This window comes from Acipenser ruthenus, chromosome 22 (assembly GCF_902713425.1).
Source record: "Acipenser ruthenus chromosome 22, fAciRut3.2 maternal haplotype, whole genome shotgun sequence".
Classification (NCBI taxonomy): Eukaryota; Metazoa; Chordata; class Actinopteri; order Acipenseriformes; family Acipenseridae; genus Acipenser; species Acipenser ruthenus.
The window spans coordinates 12,545,989-12,565,284 of NC_081210.1; the positions used below are offsets into that span (position 1 = coordinate 12,545,989).

The following is a 19,296-nucleotide window of genomic DNA, read 5'->3' on the forward strand; positions in this document are numbered from 1 at the left end:
AACCTAAACCAAAACAATGCAGCACTGACTTTGTCCCACCCCCTACTGCACAGTACAGGTCACAGAAAAGCAATACGCACTGATAGTCTGGTTAAAACTTTGTTGTCATTTGAATAGTAAACAAGACCGTTAATCACTTTTGGAGAATTTGTTTTGTAAATGTTATTTGTGGACGTTTTTTTTTTGTTAGTTTTTTTGCTTGAGTGCAATGCACACAGGACGGCGAAGGAATAAAAAAAAGCATGTCTACAGAAGGAAGATGCGTAGTTTGCATCGCTTGCATTGTGCAGTAGTTATTGTTTTTGTTTTTCTTTTTCCTCTCCGTACTTCTTCGGTATGCATTGGCTCCTGAAAGAGGTGAATTTCGTGGTGACCTCTCAATTTCACGATTTCTGCGGAATCGCGATTTAGGTAGACCCCTAATTATAGTGATGTAGAATCACTGGGTTCTTTTAGACCTGACTTCTTAGCTTTAGTTTTTGCTTTATTTTCCAATATTTTTATATTTTTTGTTACTGCAGCTGAAATACCATTGTTTTGTTTTGTCAATAACATCACACAGTACAATATTTTATTATGACTACATAGTAAATGCATTGTTAAGAAGTTTATTGCATGCAATACATTATATTTAAACTACATTACATACAGTAGTCAGGTTTTATTTTTTTCCAACTTAAACTAAGTGCAGGTTTTCTCAAGTTATTGTAAATAAATTACTTAAATAATAAACATTATATTACAATCACTGAAGTTTAAAACTTAATTCAATATAAAACAGTAAATAAAATAACAATATTAAAATACATTACTTTTAAATCAGTTTAGCAAATAACACAGCAATAAGAAATAATTCATTTAAAAAAAGAATTGTAAACCGTTATGGCAGCTACCATCTTTGATTATAAGAATATCCTTTTACTCATTGTAGGTAATAAAATAATTCCATTAATCTCAACATTGTGCACTTCACACTGCTACACTAGTCTCAAATGTGCAGTTTTGAAAGAAACACATATAACAATCATGTATTTCGATTTTTAAATCATATTATCTGGTACTGCACTTCACTAGATCAGTTTCTATGCCTTATTCACAAGAAGTCTGATACTGCTTGACTACATCATGTCACCTCAGCAGTGTCTTCTGGGTAATGTTGCTGGCTGAAATCATGTCAGTTGAGGGGAAGCAGCTTGGTTATTGACAGGAAAAAAGGCCCAGCTCAATTCAACATCCAGGCTTACAAAACAAAGATTTATTTTAATTTTTTTAGTATTATTATTTAGCATACGCTTTTATCCAACGCGACTTACAGAGACCTGGGAGTGAACTATGCATCACAACTGCTGCTGCAGAGTTACTTACAATAGGACCTCAGTTTTACATCTCATCCAAAGGACAGAACACAAGGAGGTTAAGTGACTTGGGGATTGACCTTGGAAACTCCTGGTAACAAGCCCTTTTCTTTAACCACTGGACCACCAAGCCTCAATGTACCAGATATGCTGTTTTACAATTACTACATATCATTGTAATGTTTTGTAAAACTGCACATCTGAGACACATGAATAGTGAAAAAGATTTTAAACAATGTTGTTAGCTACCAACACTTCAGTTTGAGAAATGGACAAGCAGGTCAAGTGCTTTTTCCCCGCCCAAAAGGAGCAGTCGGGTGGAGGAGGTAGTCTGGTCCTGTGCAATATGAAAGAAGGGAGTTCTGTCTACAAAATGAATCCTTTTCTTTTTTCATGGTGAAGAAATGAACCAAACTAAATATCTTTCAGTGTCCCTTAAACCGGGACAGAAATCTGGCACCATTGCACTGCCGTTTGAACCTCTCCAGGATTTACACGCAGATAAATCTGAGTTTGTGTAGGGTGTGATCCAGTTTATGTACAGCTATGGCCACAGGTTTTGCATTGCCCTACAGAATGAACACATTTTGCTTCATAAAGTCAAATTAAACCTGTTCTATATTTTTACTTTAACATATTGAATTACATACCACTTTGTTGTTTTCCATATACTTAACAAAAAACTGACAATTTCAAAATGTGACATTTCGAAATCTAACATGAAATACTGCACTACTATTATTTTGTTAAATACAATATCTAAATCATGTTCATATAATTTTTTTTTTTTTTTTTTTTTTTTTTTTTAATTGTCAGAATCCTAAAATTCTAGGTGATGCAAAAGTTTTGGCTATAGCTGTTCATGGTAGAAACAAATCATCCTGTACCATAATGTGTACATCTTTCAAATAGGAACATGCAAGATCTAAGAAACAAAGGCTACACATATCTGGTAAGCTTTACTGGAATTATTTTGTTGGTATGTACTAAGCTCACAGTAAAAACTGAAGACTCAAAGTTTTAAAAACCCTGAGATGTGCCCCAGTGTTATCATATTAAACCCCCTTTAGTGCAATGTTTAGCTGTTGCTTTCTTATGTGGTAGGTTGTGTCGGGGAACAAATAATATTAAGTGCTCTGTCGCTGCCATACATGGATGAAACCGTGGTGGCTGCAGCCTGCTTGTAGAGCAATGCGGTGTGTCTCTGTGTCTGTGGTGCTGTCTCCATCGCTGCCAGTCCGGTGTGTCTCTGTGTCTGTGGTGCTGTCTCCATCGCTGCCAGTCCGGTGTGTCTGTGTGTCTGCGGTGCTGTCTCCATCGCTGCCAGTCCAGTGTGTCTGTGTGTCTGTGGTGCTGTCTCCATCGCTGCCAGTCCGGTGTGTCTGTGTGTCTGCGGTGCTGTCTCCATCGCTGCCAGTCCGGTGTGTCTGTGTGTCTGCGCTGCTGTCTCCATCGCTGCCAGTCCAGTGTGTCTGTGTGTCTGTGGTGCTGTCTCCATCGCTGCCAGTCCGGTGTGTCTCTGTGTCTGTGGTGCTGTCTCCATCGCTGCCAGTCCGGTGTGTCTCTGTGTCTGTGGTGCTGTCTCCATCGCTGCCAGTCCGGTGTGTCTGTGTGTCTGCGGTGCTGTCTCCATCGCTGCCAGTCCGGTGTGTCTCTGTGTCTGTGGTGCTGTCTCCATCGCTGCCAGTCCGGTGTGTTTCTGTGTCTGTGGTGCTGTCTCCATCGCTGCCAGTCCGGTGTGTCTGTGTGTCTGCGCTGCTGTCTCCATTGCTGCCAGTCCGGTGTGTCTGTGTGTCTGCGCTGCTGTCTCCATCGCTGCCAGTCCGGTGTGTCTGTGTGTCTGCGCTGCTGTCTCCATCGCTGCCAGTCCGGTGTGTCTGTGTGTCTGCGCTGCTGTCTCCATCGCTGCCAGTCCGGTGTGTCTGTGTGTCTGCGCTGCTGTCTCCATTGCTGCCAGTCCGGTGTGTCTGTGTGTCTGCGCTGCTGTCTCCATTGCTGCCAGTCCGGTGTGTCTGTGTGTCTGCGCTGCTGTCTCCATTGCTGCCAGTCCGGTGTGTCTGTGTGTCTGCGCTGCTGTCTCCATTGCTGCCAGTCCGGTGTGTCTGTGTGTCTGCGCTGCTGTCTCCATCGCTGCCAGTCCAGTGTGTCTGTGTGTCTGCGCTGCTGTCTCAGTCCCTGCCAGCTCAGGGAAGCAGTAGCTGCAGGTCCCCACAGTCTCAGGGGTTCCTCTTCCACTCAGACTCCCTTGCAGACTGCCGGATTCCATTAAACAAGCTGTGCACAGGAGAAAGATCTGCATTGAGCATTTACATGCCAAAAGTGAAGCACCAGGTATGGCCTCATGCTTACTTCCTTGGGACAATTCATCCTCCAGCTGACCAAGGAAGCATGGCTGGCAAACAGATTGGCAAAGAGACCCTTGTGTAGTACCAGATATCAGATATATACCTATAAAACAAATCCACAGCTAAGATTTATGGAATTATTTTGTGCAGTTTTGAAAGAAACGTGTGTTATAGAAAACTTTGATTAATGCATTAGCTAGAACCAGGGGTGACATTCTGACGGAATTCACCGGTACTCAGTACCGGGACTTATTTTATCTGCTTTTCATTCGACATGCTTACATTCCATCCACTCTTAACTCAGCCCACTAGTTCGATTGGAAAGCAGCCTCCTCACAGCAACTAAACTCATTAAAATATTCTTGAAATGAACCAATGGATGGCCTATTGACATTAGTTCTTGGTAACAAGATTGTGGGGAAAAATCATAGTTAAAATTGAATGTACATGGTAAAATGACATTTCCATTCTTAAATCTCTGAGAATTGAGATTCTGTGATGTTAATTAAAGCCATGTTCACACTTGTATCTGTACGATACTAATACAGTTTTGCCCTGTTCACACTAGCATTTTTATACCGATATTGTTGCGGAACTGTACCGAAACATCTGTCCAGACTGGCGTTCTTATCGGTGTCGCACCGATATAACTGTATCGGTACGAAACTCAAAAAAGAGCAGGTTTCGTACCGGTACTGTTTCGATACGACTCGGAACAGCAAGGACCAGGGGTCACAAATGGAGATTAGAAAAAGGGGCATTCAGAACAGAAAATAGGAGGCACTTTTTTACACAGAGAATTGTGAGGGTCTGGAACCAACTCCCCAGTAATGTTGTTGAAGCTGACACCCTGGGATCCTTCAAGAAGCTGCTTGATGAGATTCTGAGATCAATAAGCTACTAACAACCAAACAAGCAAGATCCTCTCGTTTGTAAACTTTCTTATGTAGTATCGTACCAATACAAGTGTGAACAGGGCTTAAGAAATGTGGCAAAGCAATTATTGTCATTTTATTGTCATGTCAGTCAATAAGAGAAGCAATAGTCAGCAATAACATGTGTGTCTTTAAAAAATGACATTTGAGATATACATAACAAATGAAAAATTCACCACAGTTAAGAGATGGTATGGTCTACCAAACGCCTGTGAGGTAGGGCATTTTTATAGGTAAAGAACCAATATTTAGAATATAAAATAAAATATTAAAGCATAGTTCCATTTGGGTGGGTCCCCTAGTGGCGCCAATGAGTCATACAGTCAGGTGATCGCAGGCTTGCATTCTGGCTGTGCGAAGTCGTTGGTCTTTGCTGGGGATTCCGAAGGGTGCGTTGCATTTGCTGTGGCACTCCCGTGGGTTAGGGTGGCAAAACCACCAGAGACTGTTTCTCCTTATCGCGTTGTAGCCGACCCTATTGGCCAGATGCCTGGTGACCTCAGAGCGGACACCCGCAGGGCTGGCATTTGTCCTCCAGAGGCTGGTAGCTCGTTAACATCTGCTCTCGAGTTCCTGGGTGTAAAGAGGCGATTGACTTGGTGACAGACACTAACATTCTCCTACATTGTGTGGGAAATTGCTGTGGTGAGGGAATGTAATTGGGCATTTCTAACAGGGCGGAGGCTGGGCGTGAACTACCAGCCCTGTGCACAGCAAGCGAGTGCCGGACTCGTCTGCATTCGTGATTACAGAGCTTTTACCCTCATCTCATCTCACCGACAGGGGCAGGACAGAATCCGTAACGGCAGTTTATCACACAACACTGCCCGTCACACATTCTACATTGGGGGAGAAAATCATGGGGTAATATAATTGAGCACAGTTACCTTTGGAGGAGGCAGGGGTGTGCCCACTGGCCTTTTTCCTGGGGCACAGCTCCCCCCTCTTCCTCAGCATCATGAACACAGCCAGGGACAGGGTGCAGAGCAGGACACTGAGGCAGACACCAAGCAGGGAGTAGATGAGGGCCGCATGGTAGTGCTCCAGCACCGGCCTCCCCATCCTCGCTGGCTGCAGCTCCAGGGCTGTCCTCATGGGGGGGCACACTGACGGAGCTGCTGCTGCTGCTGCTGCTGTGGCTGTGCTTGTGGAGAACGTGGGAAAGGTCAATTAAAAAAGTATTTGAAATGTTAACATGTAGAAGAATTAAAGGGATACCTTACACCCTCTATACAGTTTCATAATGTTTAAAAGAATAGCTTTAAACTTCTTCCCCCGTACCTTTTTCTGATGTTTGCAATCATTCTCAGTGACTCTTAATTACTCAAATAAGGTGTGTTCTTCCTTTTTTTGTTGTTGTGTCTGATAACATTGACGATTTTATATTCAATGCATTATTTAGTTAAGAACACTAGATGGCGCCAGTATCTATGAATGAACAGAAGTTCTATATTAGACAGTAGCACATGAATAAATCATCGTTGATTTTGCTAACAGAACTGCAGTGTTTACTCCCAATGACATTACCGTTGACTAATTAATTGTGTGTCACAGTTTCTTCATACAGTAAGCGCCAGCGCCGTGTAGTGATCTGCAACTGGATTAAGTTTTTGTTTTGCTGGCAATACACTGCTGTGCACTATGACATGTGAGAATGTCACATTCATGCACACCAGATCAATGTAAAATTAAGAAAAAGCTTGTACTGTATTTCTCATATTTAAGTTGGCAATGATAAATAAAAGTAACAAGAGTTAGAAAGTGAATTTAGAGAGCCCTATTTAGCAACGTTCGCAAACCCCTAAGGCAATCGCAAAACACTTGGACAGTTACAACACCAGAATCAGGCGCACGTGTGTGCAAACAGACTTTGCCCACCTATTTGATTTAGCAACAAGTGTTTTTGTGTCCACTTGGCAAGTTAGCATCAGCACTTGACATGGGCTGAACTTGGGGAGTGTCCTCATTTACATACTAATGTAGAGATTTAGCAAACAGTCAACAGCGTTAGCGTTTGAGTTTCAGTAGACATGTGAAAAACCAGGTCTAAAGTGTGCACAAATTACATGGTCGACTATAAATACGGGGAAACTACCAGGGAAGCAGGCAAAGAAAAGAGAGAGAGAAAAAGAGAAATAAAATAAATATGTTGAGCGCACTGGATTATTGTGATATTTGTAATGTGATACTTTGTACTGTGATTTTGTAACAATTGTAAGTCGCCTGGATAAGGACGTCTGCTAAGAAATAAATGAACAAATTAATAATAATAATTTCTACGTGGCCAGACAAAGAGTGGAGGAGGAGACGTCCTCATATATTTAAAAGTCATCTGTCTTTTCTGAGCCTGTCTGACACATAATGGATGCAGCAATTTCGCCTCAACAGACAAACAATCACTGACATCTGCCAACTGCTTCAGGCTGACCTGGAAGAAGACATGCGGCGAGCACACTGTTTGTCTGGAGCACTAAAGTATACGCACCAACATAGAATAGGCACTTCTACGTAAATCGTAAGGGGACCTATTCTGTCAGCGTGCAAGTAGTGTGTGATCTGTGATGCCAACAACTACATCACAAGTGTGTATGCAAACTATCGTTGCTCCGCTCAGGACTTGTTGTATCATCGCTAATTTGCAGGTGGCAGCAGCGTTTCAGCGGTATGACAGTCTACTCCGTTCAAGAGTCCAGAGCCCTAACCACTGCTCCACACCACTGCTGTGATGTGTAGCAGTTCTGGTTTCTGATTAAGTTTAATGTCCCTGGCATGTATGATGAAGCAGAATCTGTGCAAGTCGAAGCCACATTTTCCCAAGTTAGCTGGTAATTTGCGAATGTTTGGGCAATCGCTGTGCTGATACAAATAGTATTGTAGCGTTTCGCAGGAGGCAGAAAACAGAGACGCTGGTTCCTTTTTCAAGTCCTTTCTCTATTTATTTCTCTGGATGCTCTCTCAGCACACAGACCAGAGACCACAGCTCTGTCAGCAACACAGAATTCACACGCAAGAACACAGCAGCTATGACAACCCCATATGTAGATGAGGGGAGAGCGACACACACCTCCCCATCTTGCGACTAGTGCTGACCAAAGCTTGAGGATCTCCAGCTGCTGCTCCTCCATCAGGTGAGGGCAGTACACTACATAGTGCCAATGCTTTCCGCAGACGCAGCTTCCCAAGCGCTCCGTTAGTCTTCCAGCTGTCCTTCCCTGGGTATTCCAGCGGCGGCAGCACCTCTCTCTCCGGCACTCGGGCGGGCAGCACCCCCCTCTCCAACACTGGAGACGGCACCGGCTCCCTTGCTTGCCTCTGGGAACGGCCGCCCCTCCTCTGCTTTCGGGCAGGCAGTACCTCCTCTTCAACCTTGTGCCTGAATTCCCCGCATGCAATGTACCAGCCTTGATCCTCCAGCCCACCGAGGAGGTCTTCCAGTCCGCCATCCCACCGAGTCTGGGATGGGTGGGGGTTGTAGCGGATCCACTGGTCCACCTCCCTCTCCTAACCGCTCCTGCTTGACGCTCATGGGTTTCGTTCCGAATCCCGCTCTGACACCAATGTAGCGTTTTGAGGAACTTTTTCAAATCCTTTCTCTTTATTTATTTCTCTGGACACTCTCTCAGCACCCAGACTAGAGACCACAGCTCTGTCAGCAACACAGGATTCACACAGAGGAACACAGTAACCATGGCACCAGCACAACAACAACCCATCGAAATGGCAGCACAGCGCCTTCTTATAGGCTTAGCTCCCCCATATGTAGATGAGGGGAGAGCAACACACACCTCCCATTGGTCCTCGGCCGCACACTTCAGGCCAATGGGAACACACGCGGAACATGTGTATACAGAGATGTTTAAAGAGAGAACCAATCACAGGTTTTAGTTTAATGTGTCGCTTATTTTACAGTATGTTCTTTTATTGTCAGCGCGAACGTGTACCTCAATGCAGCAGTATTTGCAGCCCTATGCATCCTCTGCCTCATCTGACCCACTTCTGCTATTTTTGCTTTTTGTATAGGCTACCTATACACAATACATACTCTGAAAATATTTTCTGTTTTCTTGATCGCTCCAAAAACATTTTTTGATCAAGCATTTTTATTGTTTTTCTGTAAATAAACTGTTAAATCACATGTGCTGTCTGTCTTGTGATCTCAGTTAGTTTATGTATTTTATGTTGTGCTCTCGCCACTGCTTTACTTAGTATTAGCAGAGTTCCATTACGAAACAAGCACATTGCGAATGGATTCATAGTTCTATGTCCACACCACTTTCCCCTCTATACATAAGTGAAATATCTGTCTTGCTAATATCCGTTGTTCCTAAGCAGGCCCACCGAGAGGGGAGGACGGGGAAATTATCCTTCTCAACATTTTCCTATTGCATGTATCCAAGACTGGGGCACTTACCTTTAATGAAGAGGCATTTTCAGCAAGGGGAAATCTACGCCTGTGTTCTGGATGTCTCAAAACGCCACAGCATTTCTATATTCTAATTCTAAACTGTTTATTCAGCAGTATGATCAGGGCCATGCACAATAACAAATGTCCCAGTTTTCCAGGTAAATACAGTGCCTATAGAAAGTCTACACCCCCTTGAACTTTTTTCACATTTTCTTGTGTCAGTGCCTCAGAGTTTCATGCATTTAAATGAGGATTTTTTCCACTTATCTACACACCATACTCCACACTGTTAAGGGGAAAAAAAGTTATATATTAAAAATACAAAACTGAAAAATCATTATTGGATAAGTCTCCACCCCCATGAGTTAATACTTAGTGGAAGCACTTTTGGCAGCAATTACAGCTGTGAGTCTGTTGGGATAGATCTCTACCAACTTTGCACACCTACATTTGGCAATATTTGACCATTCTTCTTTACAAAACTGTTCAAGCTCTGTCAAGTTCCTTGATGGACAGCAATCTTCAAGTCATGCCACAAATTTTCGATTGGATTTAGGTTGGGGCTCCGACTGGGCCACTCAAGGACATTTACCTTTTTGTTCCTTAGCCACTCCAGTGTAGCTTTGGCTGTGTGCTTTGGGTTGTTTCATGCTGAAAAGTGAACTTCAGTCCCAGTTTCAGCTTTCTTGCAGAGGGCAGCAGGTTTTCCTCAAGGACTTCTCTGTACTTTGCTCCATTCATTTTCCCTTCTATCCTGACAAGTGCCCCAGTCCCTGCCAATGAGAAACATCCCCATAACATGATGCTGCCACCACCATGCTTCACAGTAGGGATGGTGTTCTTTGGGTGATGCACTGTGTTGGGTTTGCGCCAAACATAACGCTTTGCATTTAGGCCAAAAAGTTCCATTTTAGTTTCGTCAGACCACAAAACCTTTTGCCACATGGCTACAGAATCTCCTGAGTGTTTTTTTGCATACTTCAAACAGGATTCAAGGTGGGCTTTCTTGCGTAATGGCTTCCTTCTTGCCACCCTACCATACAGGCCAGATTTGTGGAGTGCTGGGATATTGTTGTCACATGCACACTTTGACCAGTCTTGGCCATAAAAGCCTGTAGCTCTTGCAAAGTTGCCATTGGCTTCTTGGTAGCCTCTCTGATCAGTCTCCTTCTTGCTCAGTCATCCAGTTTGGAGGGACAGCCTGATCTAGGCAGGGTCTTGGTGGTGCCATACACCTTCCACTTCTTAATAATCATCTTGACCGTGCTCCAAGGGATATTCAAGGCCTTTGATATTTTTCTATACCCATCCCCTGATCTGTGCCTTTCAACAACTTTGTCCCCGGAGTTCTTTTGAAAGCGCCTTGGTGCTCATGGTTGAGTCTTTGCTTTGAAATGCACTACGCAGCAGAGGGAACCTACAGGAACTGCTGAATTTATCCTGAAATCATGTGAATCACTACAATTTAACACAGGTGGAGGCCACTTAACTTGGTGTGTGATTTTGAAGGCGATTGGTTACACCTGAGCTAATTTAGTATTGCTGTTACAAGGGGGGTGGACACTTATCCAACCAAGCTATTTCAGTTTTTATTTTTAATTAATTTTCTACACATTTCTAGAATATTTTTTTCGCTTGGAAGTTGTGGGGAAGGATGTGTTGATAAATGAGAAAAAAAACTATTTTAATGCATTTTAATTCCAGGCTATAAGGCAACAAAAGGTGAACATTTTGAAAGGGGGTGTAGACTTTCTATAGGCACTGTACCTGGGGTAATGCTCATGGACTTCCCTGCTTGTATTCTCTGAATGCAAACCGTGTAAAGCTGGTGAAACTAACCTGTATCAGTACTTTTTTAAGCATACTGAAGTAGACAGCCCCATGTATTAGGACTGAAGTCATTGTATTTTGTATCTTGCTCTTAATTGTACTGCTTGATGAGATTCTGGGAAAAATAAGCTACTAACAACCAAACAAGCAAGATGGGCTGAATGGCCTCCTCTCGTTTGTAAATTCTTATATTCTTATGTTCTTATGTACTGTAATTCTTGATATGTATTTTTTGTATACAACTGTAAGTCACCCTGGGTAGGGCGTCTGCGAACATTAAATTTAAGGCTTGTAATACATTTTGAATTTAGAACTATTCAATGACAGACATTTAGATTCAAAGTCTTTTTCAATGTCTTTAAAATGTTGGAATTTTTTTGGACATACTTCTATCATTTTGATGTGTGGACTCCACCCCTGATTGATAAAGTGTGAATGGTCTCCTAATGGCCACACTAATAAGAGGGATGTGTGTGTTGATTATCCTCCAATAGAACAAGAATAAGCTTGCAGAGGTGGGAGTGGCTAGTGAGTCACGTATAGGATCGGCTCACGGCTTAAGACAGTAAAAAAATCCTCTATATGAGATAAATATGCACAACTGAATGGGGAGTGTTTGCTTTTATTTTAGCGGCCACACGTTATGTTTTTGCAGTGTTAGAGTTTGCCATTTACTACCACATGGGGGCGGTACAATGTTATGTTTGAACTGCGCATATGTGTATGTGCGAACTGTTTAAGAGTGAAATAAAATTGATTCTGTTCAACAGCCCAGCTCCGTGTAAGTGTTTCTAGTTTATGATATTGACAGGTCCAATGGTACACAATAACACGCTCCGCAGATCTTGTTTAGTTGTGTTCAGAGGACCCTGTCGATGCTGACTCACCCTGACAGGCAGCTCCACACTGCACCGGGTGCTGCCCACACACTTCTGCACAGCTGATGCACTTCCTCAGCAGCATGTCATAGTAACTGCCAGCTGTGTTTGTGCACCTCAGAGCCTCTGAAAAGAGAAGCGAGAGTAGAAACAATACAGAGGGGCAGCGAGGTGGCAGCTAGGGGCTTCTTTTTATAACTGCTCTCTGGAGGCTAATCTAACACAGCAGTGTGGACTATGTGTGCTCAGTCTACTCAAAGAAAATGACTATGGTTCATGTACTACACTGAGAGCGCATAGACACTGTGTAATCCTATCTTACATCAACAGCCTCTATGATAAATAAAGAAAGGACTGTCAGGGCAGCTGAAGGGCAGCTCCAGAACAGGGGAACATATAAACAACGAAGAATGGCATTTTTAAACCTTTGGGAGGTCATGCAAATGTTAACACATTTCATCTCTTTCTAGAAGGTTATTTTTTAAAGAAACTGAGTTTAGCATAGGGGGTGCTGAGGAGTTCTTTATACATTTGGTTAATTTCAGAGAAAAGTCCAACCTACCACAAACCGGTGCACATTTAGCTTTTATAATGCGCTGGTCACACATATCTTTACACAAAATGCATGTTCGTACAAGGCTGTCCCAGTATTCACTGTCCTGGCAGGATCCCATATTGCTTCAAGGATTTCCAGTGTCTGCAAAACAAGCACGGTTTAAAAGAGAAGCATTAGGAGGCTATGTACAGTATAGCCGCTCAGAGTCATAATCAAATCAAGTTCTCCTTGTAAGAGCTTACTACAGTAAATGTGCACAGTCATTTTACAGTAAGTACAGTACTGCATTAACCATACTTTACCATTTTTAAATTGGCTTTAGCACACTTCTCTGGGCTATACAGTGCCACAGTTAAGATCATTAAAATAGTAAGAACATAAGAAAAGTTTGGGAACAAGAAGAGGCCGTTCAGCCCATCAAGGCCTGTCCCTTGTTAACACACCATTCGCCCTTATTAGCAGGACCGTATTAATGCATTGGCAAACTAGGCACGTACCTAGGGCCCAAAGTCATGGGCGGGGCCCAAAACGGATACAGAATTGCGCGCAAAATGGAAGAACTTCACTCACTGACATTTCAACCAGTGCAGTGTATCTCACTTGTGTTCACACAAAATCAAACTGGTTCACCCGGAACTTGTCTTGCTCACTTTCGCGCGGCGACAGAAGTAAGTTCCAGGTCAGTAAATTTGGTTTTGCTTGAATACAGCAAACAACGTCTCTTTCATGGGCAGCAAAGCATAAACACAGGAAACGGGAAGAAGAAGAATGCAAGCGGCAATGGGGGGCATTAGAAATATTTTTACAAATCTGTGCAGAAAGCCCCGAACCGCCAAAAACATTGTCCCGACCCTGGAGAAAGAGCATTTTCTTTAATGAAGCGTGTCAAAAAACACCTCCGATCAACAGTAAAGCAAGGACAGCTCACTGCCTTCGCTGTATTGAAGATTGAGAAGTAAGACACCTTAAACTGCATTTGGTTTAAGGGTGCCAACTGTCCATTAGGGGCAGTCAGTAAATAAAAGTCACATTTTAACACTAAAACGTAAATAAATAATAAAAATAAAAAAGTCAGTTATTTTGAATCGAAATAAAAATGGTAGATTTTGTATTGCTTGCGGCTTTCCCATTTGACATACACCTACACCTTATGTGATTGCAGTGAAAAGTATCAAAAGAAGAATACCAATTAACAATACTGTGCTGAAATTAGTATACACGTTCTTCAACCAAGTAGCCAAAGCACAGCGAGCTCAGGAGACATGGTCCAGCTTGCAATGCTTTTTTGTTATTGGAAATATGCTGGATAGCCTAGGTGGAATTTATGCAGTAAAAAGTGACTGACTTGAAGGATCTTAGACGGGATCTGGGAGCTGATGAAAATTGGCACAAAATTGCGCTCTTGTACATACCTATCGGAGAGCCACGTTTCCTACACTTGCCAAGGTTGCCATTTGTTGACTTTGCCACACAGCACTGCAGAATTATAACAAGTTTTTTCTCAGATGATCCTTGTAAAAAGGTAATAAATCAATTGTCTCCAGACATTCTGCATGGAATTCTGACTATCAAGACTGCTGTTTAAACAGCACCAGCTTCAGACCGATCCAGTCTGCAAATGTGTCCATGTATGACCATAAGAAGTAAATAAGGCCTAAAGAAATGTAAATACACAAAACTAGACCGGTAGTCCTAAAACCCGGGCGCCTCCTGCAACCAAACAAAGAACATCAACTTCCTTCTATGTGTTTCATTGCCGCTTACTTTTAATAATGATTTAGGCAACTCGATACAACTAAAAACAACACGTGTTTATTAAGCAGCTGGCTTCACTTACAGCTTTGCTAGCATGCTTCCCTCAGTTCTTTTTCCTTCTCCCTAAACACTTTACTACAGTGTTACGTCTCTCTGTTCCGTCCACAGCTGTGGCCCAATACAGAAACATCTCAAACAATATCTGCATTGACACACTATGTTCCTCCTTCCTGCTCTTACATTCCAGTCAAAAAATCTACAGCGCCATGTACTGTGTGTATTACAAATGAAATAACAATACAACACTAACATAACCCTTTTAACATTAGGATACGCATTCCATTACAAAATAGATCCGTTTTATAAATGTGCAGTCTATTTCTGTACCATTCCAAAAATAGTTTTACACTTTAGGATATAGTATGTCACTAAAATGCAAAACCTAGCTGACAATTAACAACCATAATTGACCGTTTCTGATCAAAACCTTGTATAATAGCTTAAAAACAAAAATGATACATTTTGCAAATTGGTGGAGCGTGAGTATAATGTATATATATATAATCGTATATTTGTTGTTATTCATATAAGAAGATAGGGGCCCAGAAGTGTATGTTTGCCTAGGGCCCCATGATGGGTTAATCCAGCCTTGCTTATTAGGGGCATCTAATTTATAGGGCAGAAAACAGGTTGTTTTTTAAAGGTTCCCAGTGTTTTAGATCCTACTACTGTGTAAAAAAGTGATTCTTACCTTCTGTTCAAAACTTTTATTCAGCTTTCATTTGTGCCCTCCTGTTCTAACTTTATCTAAACCATTTTTTATTTTATAAACTTCAAGTCCCCTCTTTTTTCTAGGCTGAAGAGATTTAATTATTTTAACCTTTCCTCTTAGCTTATGTCCTGGGATCAGCCTAGTTGCCCATTTCTGTACCTTCTCTAGTGCAATGAGTTTTAAATAGTGAGATGACCTAAACTGCACACAGTCTTCATGGTGGGGTCTAACTAGGGCATTGTATAGTGTAACATTTTATTTTCTTACCACTTTGGTGAGACCAAATAGTTAAAGGACCCAAGTTTCTACCTCTTATTATCACAGTCCACCCTTGCGTTGAAGATTTTGGAATTATTTTACCTAATGAAGGCTTTGAAACGTGCTGCTTCATAGTCATTGTTATTATTGTATGTGTTTATATCCTTTGCACATTATTTGTTTATTTTTGTATTTTACATGATGGCATGTTTGTACACACTGTACTGAAATGTATGCTCACAGTTCTGAAAATAGCTTAACCAGACCAGAAATCATGTATAAATACTGTTATAAAAGTTTACCATGGTAATTAACCCATGCTTTTCCCAGGCTTCTCCCATGCTTCCACTCTCCATTCACCATAGTATACCCCGGTATTCCATGTTTTTTAATATGCTTTATCATACCTCTCTGTGCTTTACAGTGCTTACCTACTGTGTGCTTTACCTAGTTTTCATTTTGCTTTATTACACTTTGAAAACTTTTATAAGAGTAGGTTGTCTGATTTGTTGTGCATATGAAATCAAACCACTGGAACTGAAAATCTTGGAAACTTGTCAAAATAGGCACATTAGCGATTTTCTAATTTAATGAATGACTTTAATAAGCCACACATTAATTTAAAATAGTAAGAGAAATGGAACACATAGCCATAAATGGTAAAATGCATGAGACTTTTCAGAAGTTGTTCAAGATGCCTAATTAAAGCACAAAGTGTCTAACATTTTCACACATGAGTGCCAGTTGTTTCTACATCACTGATTACAGAGGTCTTCATGCAGGTAGGTATATAAATAATACATGTGCACACTGCTGTATCGATCCAGTTGTTCATAGACAATGCTGTGGCAAGGCTTAGTGATTTCACCTCCTAATGCATTTCCTTGTAGGATTTCATGTTGCCCTTCTCTGATAAGACTGTCCTTCTCCCTATGCACTACTGTACAAGAAGCAGATGGTCTTTTCAGTTTGAAAACAGTGGGTTTAAAATGTATGTTGTAATTCATATTACCTTCCAGTTCAAGGCATTCTATCTAGATTATTGTACAGTGTGGCTAAGGCAATTCATATTAATATACATTCAATGATTTAAAAATCATACAATAACCTAATATTCCAAGCTCCTGATAATATCACTTTGGTTATTATCACACTCCGGTTAATATCACTGATTTACACTCCACCTAACATCACTAAAAATAAGAGCATAAGATGAGGCAGCCCTTATAAAAGTTTACCATAGTAAAAGCATAGCAGGGTAATAAAGCACAGCAAAGCAATGTAAAGAACAGTGAGGTATGGTAAAGCGTATTAATTAACATGGTAAACCAGAGTAAATGATGGTTAATACATGGTATTACTATGGAAAAAGCAGGTAAAAGTGCAAAAATACTGTGCAAAAATCCCATGGTAAACTTGTATAAGGGGGTATCCATGTCAGTACATTTCTGTACAGTATTGAAATCATCTAAATAAAAGAATTGTTACAGCTTTCTTATGTTTTTAATTATTACAATTGGTCTAATAGACTGTACAGCTGTGGTCAAAGGTTTTGCATCACCATATAGTATTAACTAATTTAGCTTCACAAAGTCAAATGAATCCTGCTGAATAATGTTTTCATATTGAATTACATGCCGCTTTGTAGTTTTCCATATACGTAACGAAAAACTAACAAAAATTGAAAAATGTTACATTTCAAAATCTAACATGAAATACTGTACTACTATTATGGCTTCCGGTAGACTTTTGAGATATAATTTTGTATTTTTTTTTATTTAATAAAATATCTAAATTATGTTCATATAGTTTATTATATTATGTCTGAATCCTAAAATTGTAGGTGATGCAAAACTTTTGGCCACAGCTGTATATTGAAAAGTCATTTTATTTGTTAACACAGTTAATACCTAGTACTATATTTTAGTTTCACAGCAAAATAGGCATATTGTTTGTATCAACACTTCTGTGTTTAATGCTTATTTTGCCAGGTTTTTCATGATAAAGTCAACACTGTTAATTGTCCCCAGTTATGTTCTGCCCATTCGAAGTGATATAAAATGCCTTTGCCTTTATGCTGTATGTAAACATTATTCAAAAATGTTATTTGACTATTTACTAATTTAATTGAAAAAGCTATTTATTTTTTTTAATAATAATTTACCAACTTGAATAAAATGGAATCAACTTTATTTCTTGAAAACGTTTTTGTTCTGTGACATTGTAAAAGACATGTAGTTACAAAGTTGTTTGATTTCTTACAAGCAAACGACAACTCTGTTTTCCTTCTTACAATATGCTCTTGCATCCTAAATAGCGTTCAGAAGCAATCTCATCAGAGGAGTGGCAACAGAAGGAAGTTTACTGGCAGAAGTACTTGGCCTTCTCTCTCATGGCTGACAGCCAGTCCTTTTCACTGAAGGAAATGTTCATTCAAACCAAATTTATTCCCGTGCCCAGCCACATTACCAAACTTGTCAGGATCTCACTGGCTTTCTAATGTGTTTACTTGTCTGAAAGTATCATGGGAGCACTATGCAGTTCACAGAATCTGTACAGTCGGCCTGTGACTCTCTGTGTCTGTGAGCTCTCCACTATGGCTCTTTTGCTCTACATGCGAAATATTACTATCATCCCATGTGCTCTACCTTACCATATGACAACAGTATATAAGATGATCATTAAATGTTATTCAGCTGTTACTAAAAAAACAGTTTATTCTTCTCTTTCAAAAGAATATTTACAAACACTATGACAAAAGCAATATTTTAATAAAGCGTGTTTACAATTATAAAATCTCGCCCTCTGATTGGCTGACTACTACATGTTTAAAATCGATTCAGGATAGCTTGAGGTTTGAGCCGCATAGCACCAATGGATAAAACAGTCAAGGTTGAGATCTTAAAAGATACGACTTGGTTGTTTGGGTCTAGTTTTGTAAAATGAACAGGTGTTTTACAAAAAATAAGACTAACACTCTTTAAAGTAACACTCTGAAAATATGGCCTGATATATTTCATCTGAATTATATTGTAGATGAAGAGATCGCCAATAAGTTTAAATTTTGTTACTTTATTGAGCAATGCACTGCATATGAAATATCCAGAATACCATGTTGTTAAACTTTGAAAATGGCTGGCATTCAAGTGGAACCTACCCAGCAAAGGTAAACTAACAGCACAGATTATAAATTTAGGGTCCACCATTTCAAATATTCTATTCAAGCTGGCAGACTTTAATAACTTGTTATTAAAGGCTTGTTGCTTTTGTCTCTGGTTTCACGGTTTGGCACTAATCATTGATTACCTAAAGCATTAGAGTTTAAAATTAAAATTGCAGTATTCAAGAAAAACATCATCCACCACCATACTCTAATAAAGAGTTAATTTATACCATAAAGATCAAAACCAGACAATACTCCTCAGGACTCCTCTTTACTGAGCTTGAAATAGCCTGACAATCTCAAAAGAAAGGGCCTTTAAAATCGAGCACAATAACTGTACAATCTGATCACTAAATATAAGTACATGCAAAGATCTTGTTCCCCTCCAGTGGTTTTTCGTGCTGCTCAACGCTATACACAAGCATTGTTTGTTTGACTACAAAAGGATCCATTCTGAAAAGTTACAATGTGTGTTTGCCACTGGCAACTGGAAAGTGAAAAGTGCAACGCAGCAGGACTTACCTTTAAGAAGCTAACCGCCAGTGTGGTGTATGTGCTCTCCTCAAAGCAGCCAACATTGCACAGCAGCTCTATTAGTACTGTGTGGGTTTGAGTATGGCCATGTTAACTCATTTCCTGGGGTTTCCCCTCCACTCTCAGTTTGATCTCCTGTGCACCAGCAAAGCCCACACTACTGCATTCTGCAACAGCTCAAACATGTCCTAGTTGATAGAGGTTTGGACCTCACTAAGCTGTATAATTGTATTTTTATTGTTTCATAAATAAGAAATATATGAGTCATTATAACAAAGCATATTGTAGTAATATTAATGTGGCAGATTTCAAAATGTAATTTCTGGTAAAAGTGCTGCACTGCAGAGTAGATTTGGAAGTCAGTTCACCTTTAATACATATAGGGTTTGTTTGCAGAGATGAGTTGACTGCTGCCACATTATTGTTTTGTCCATGTCGAATTCTGTTGGCCCACTTGTACAATTTTGTTAATTTGAAGGCCATTTTTACTACTTCTAATTCATTTCAAAT

The 19,296-nt window shown here is 40.6% G+C and overlaps 1 protein-coding gene across 3 annotated transcripts; it reads right to left on the minus strand.

The window, feature by feature from the left end:
- Window positions 1-603: 603 nt before the first annotated feature.
- On the minus strand, window positions 604-18,876 carry LOC117431374 (uncharacterized). 3 transcript variants are annotated; one of them, XM_034052235.3, is made up of 5 exons: window positions 18,775-18,876; window positions 12,311-12,445; window positions 11,758-11,874; window positions 5,523-5,774; window positions 604-3,629 (listed from the first exon to the last, which is right to left on the minus strand). In XM_034052235.3, exons 2-5 carry the CDS (start codon window positions 12,420-12,422, stop codon window positions 2,449-2,451), a joined length of 1,662 nt encoding a protein of 553 aa, XP_033908126.3. In that variant the 5' UTR covers window positions 12,423-12,445; window positions 18,775-18,876; the 3' UTR covers window positions 604-2,448. The 3 variants fall into 3 exon arrangements, with proteins under 3 accessions (XP_033908126.3, XP_033908124.3, XP_033908127.3); XM_034052233.3 differs by lacking the exons at window positions 11,758-11,874; window positions 12,311-12,445; window positions 18,775-18,876 and adding an exon at window positions 7,700-8,360; XM_034052236.3 differs by lacking the exons at window positions 604-3,629; window positions 11,758-11,874; window positions 12,311-12,445; window positions 18,775-18,876 and adding exons at window positions 4,863-5,208; window positions 7,700-8,360.
- Window positions 18,877-19,296: the final 420 nt, after the last annotated feature.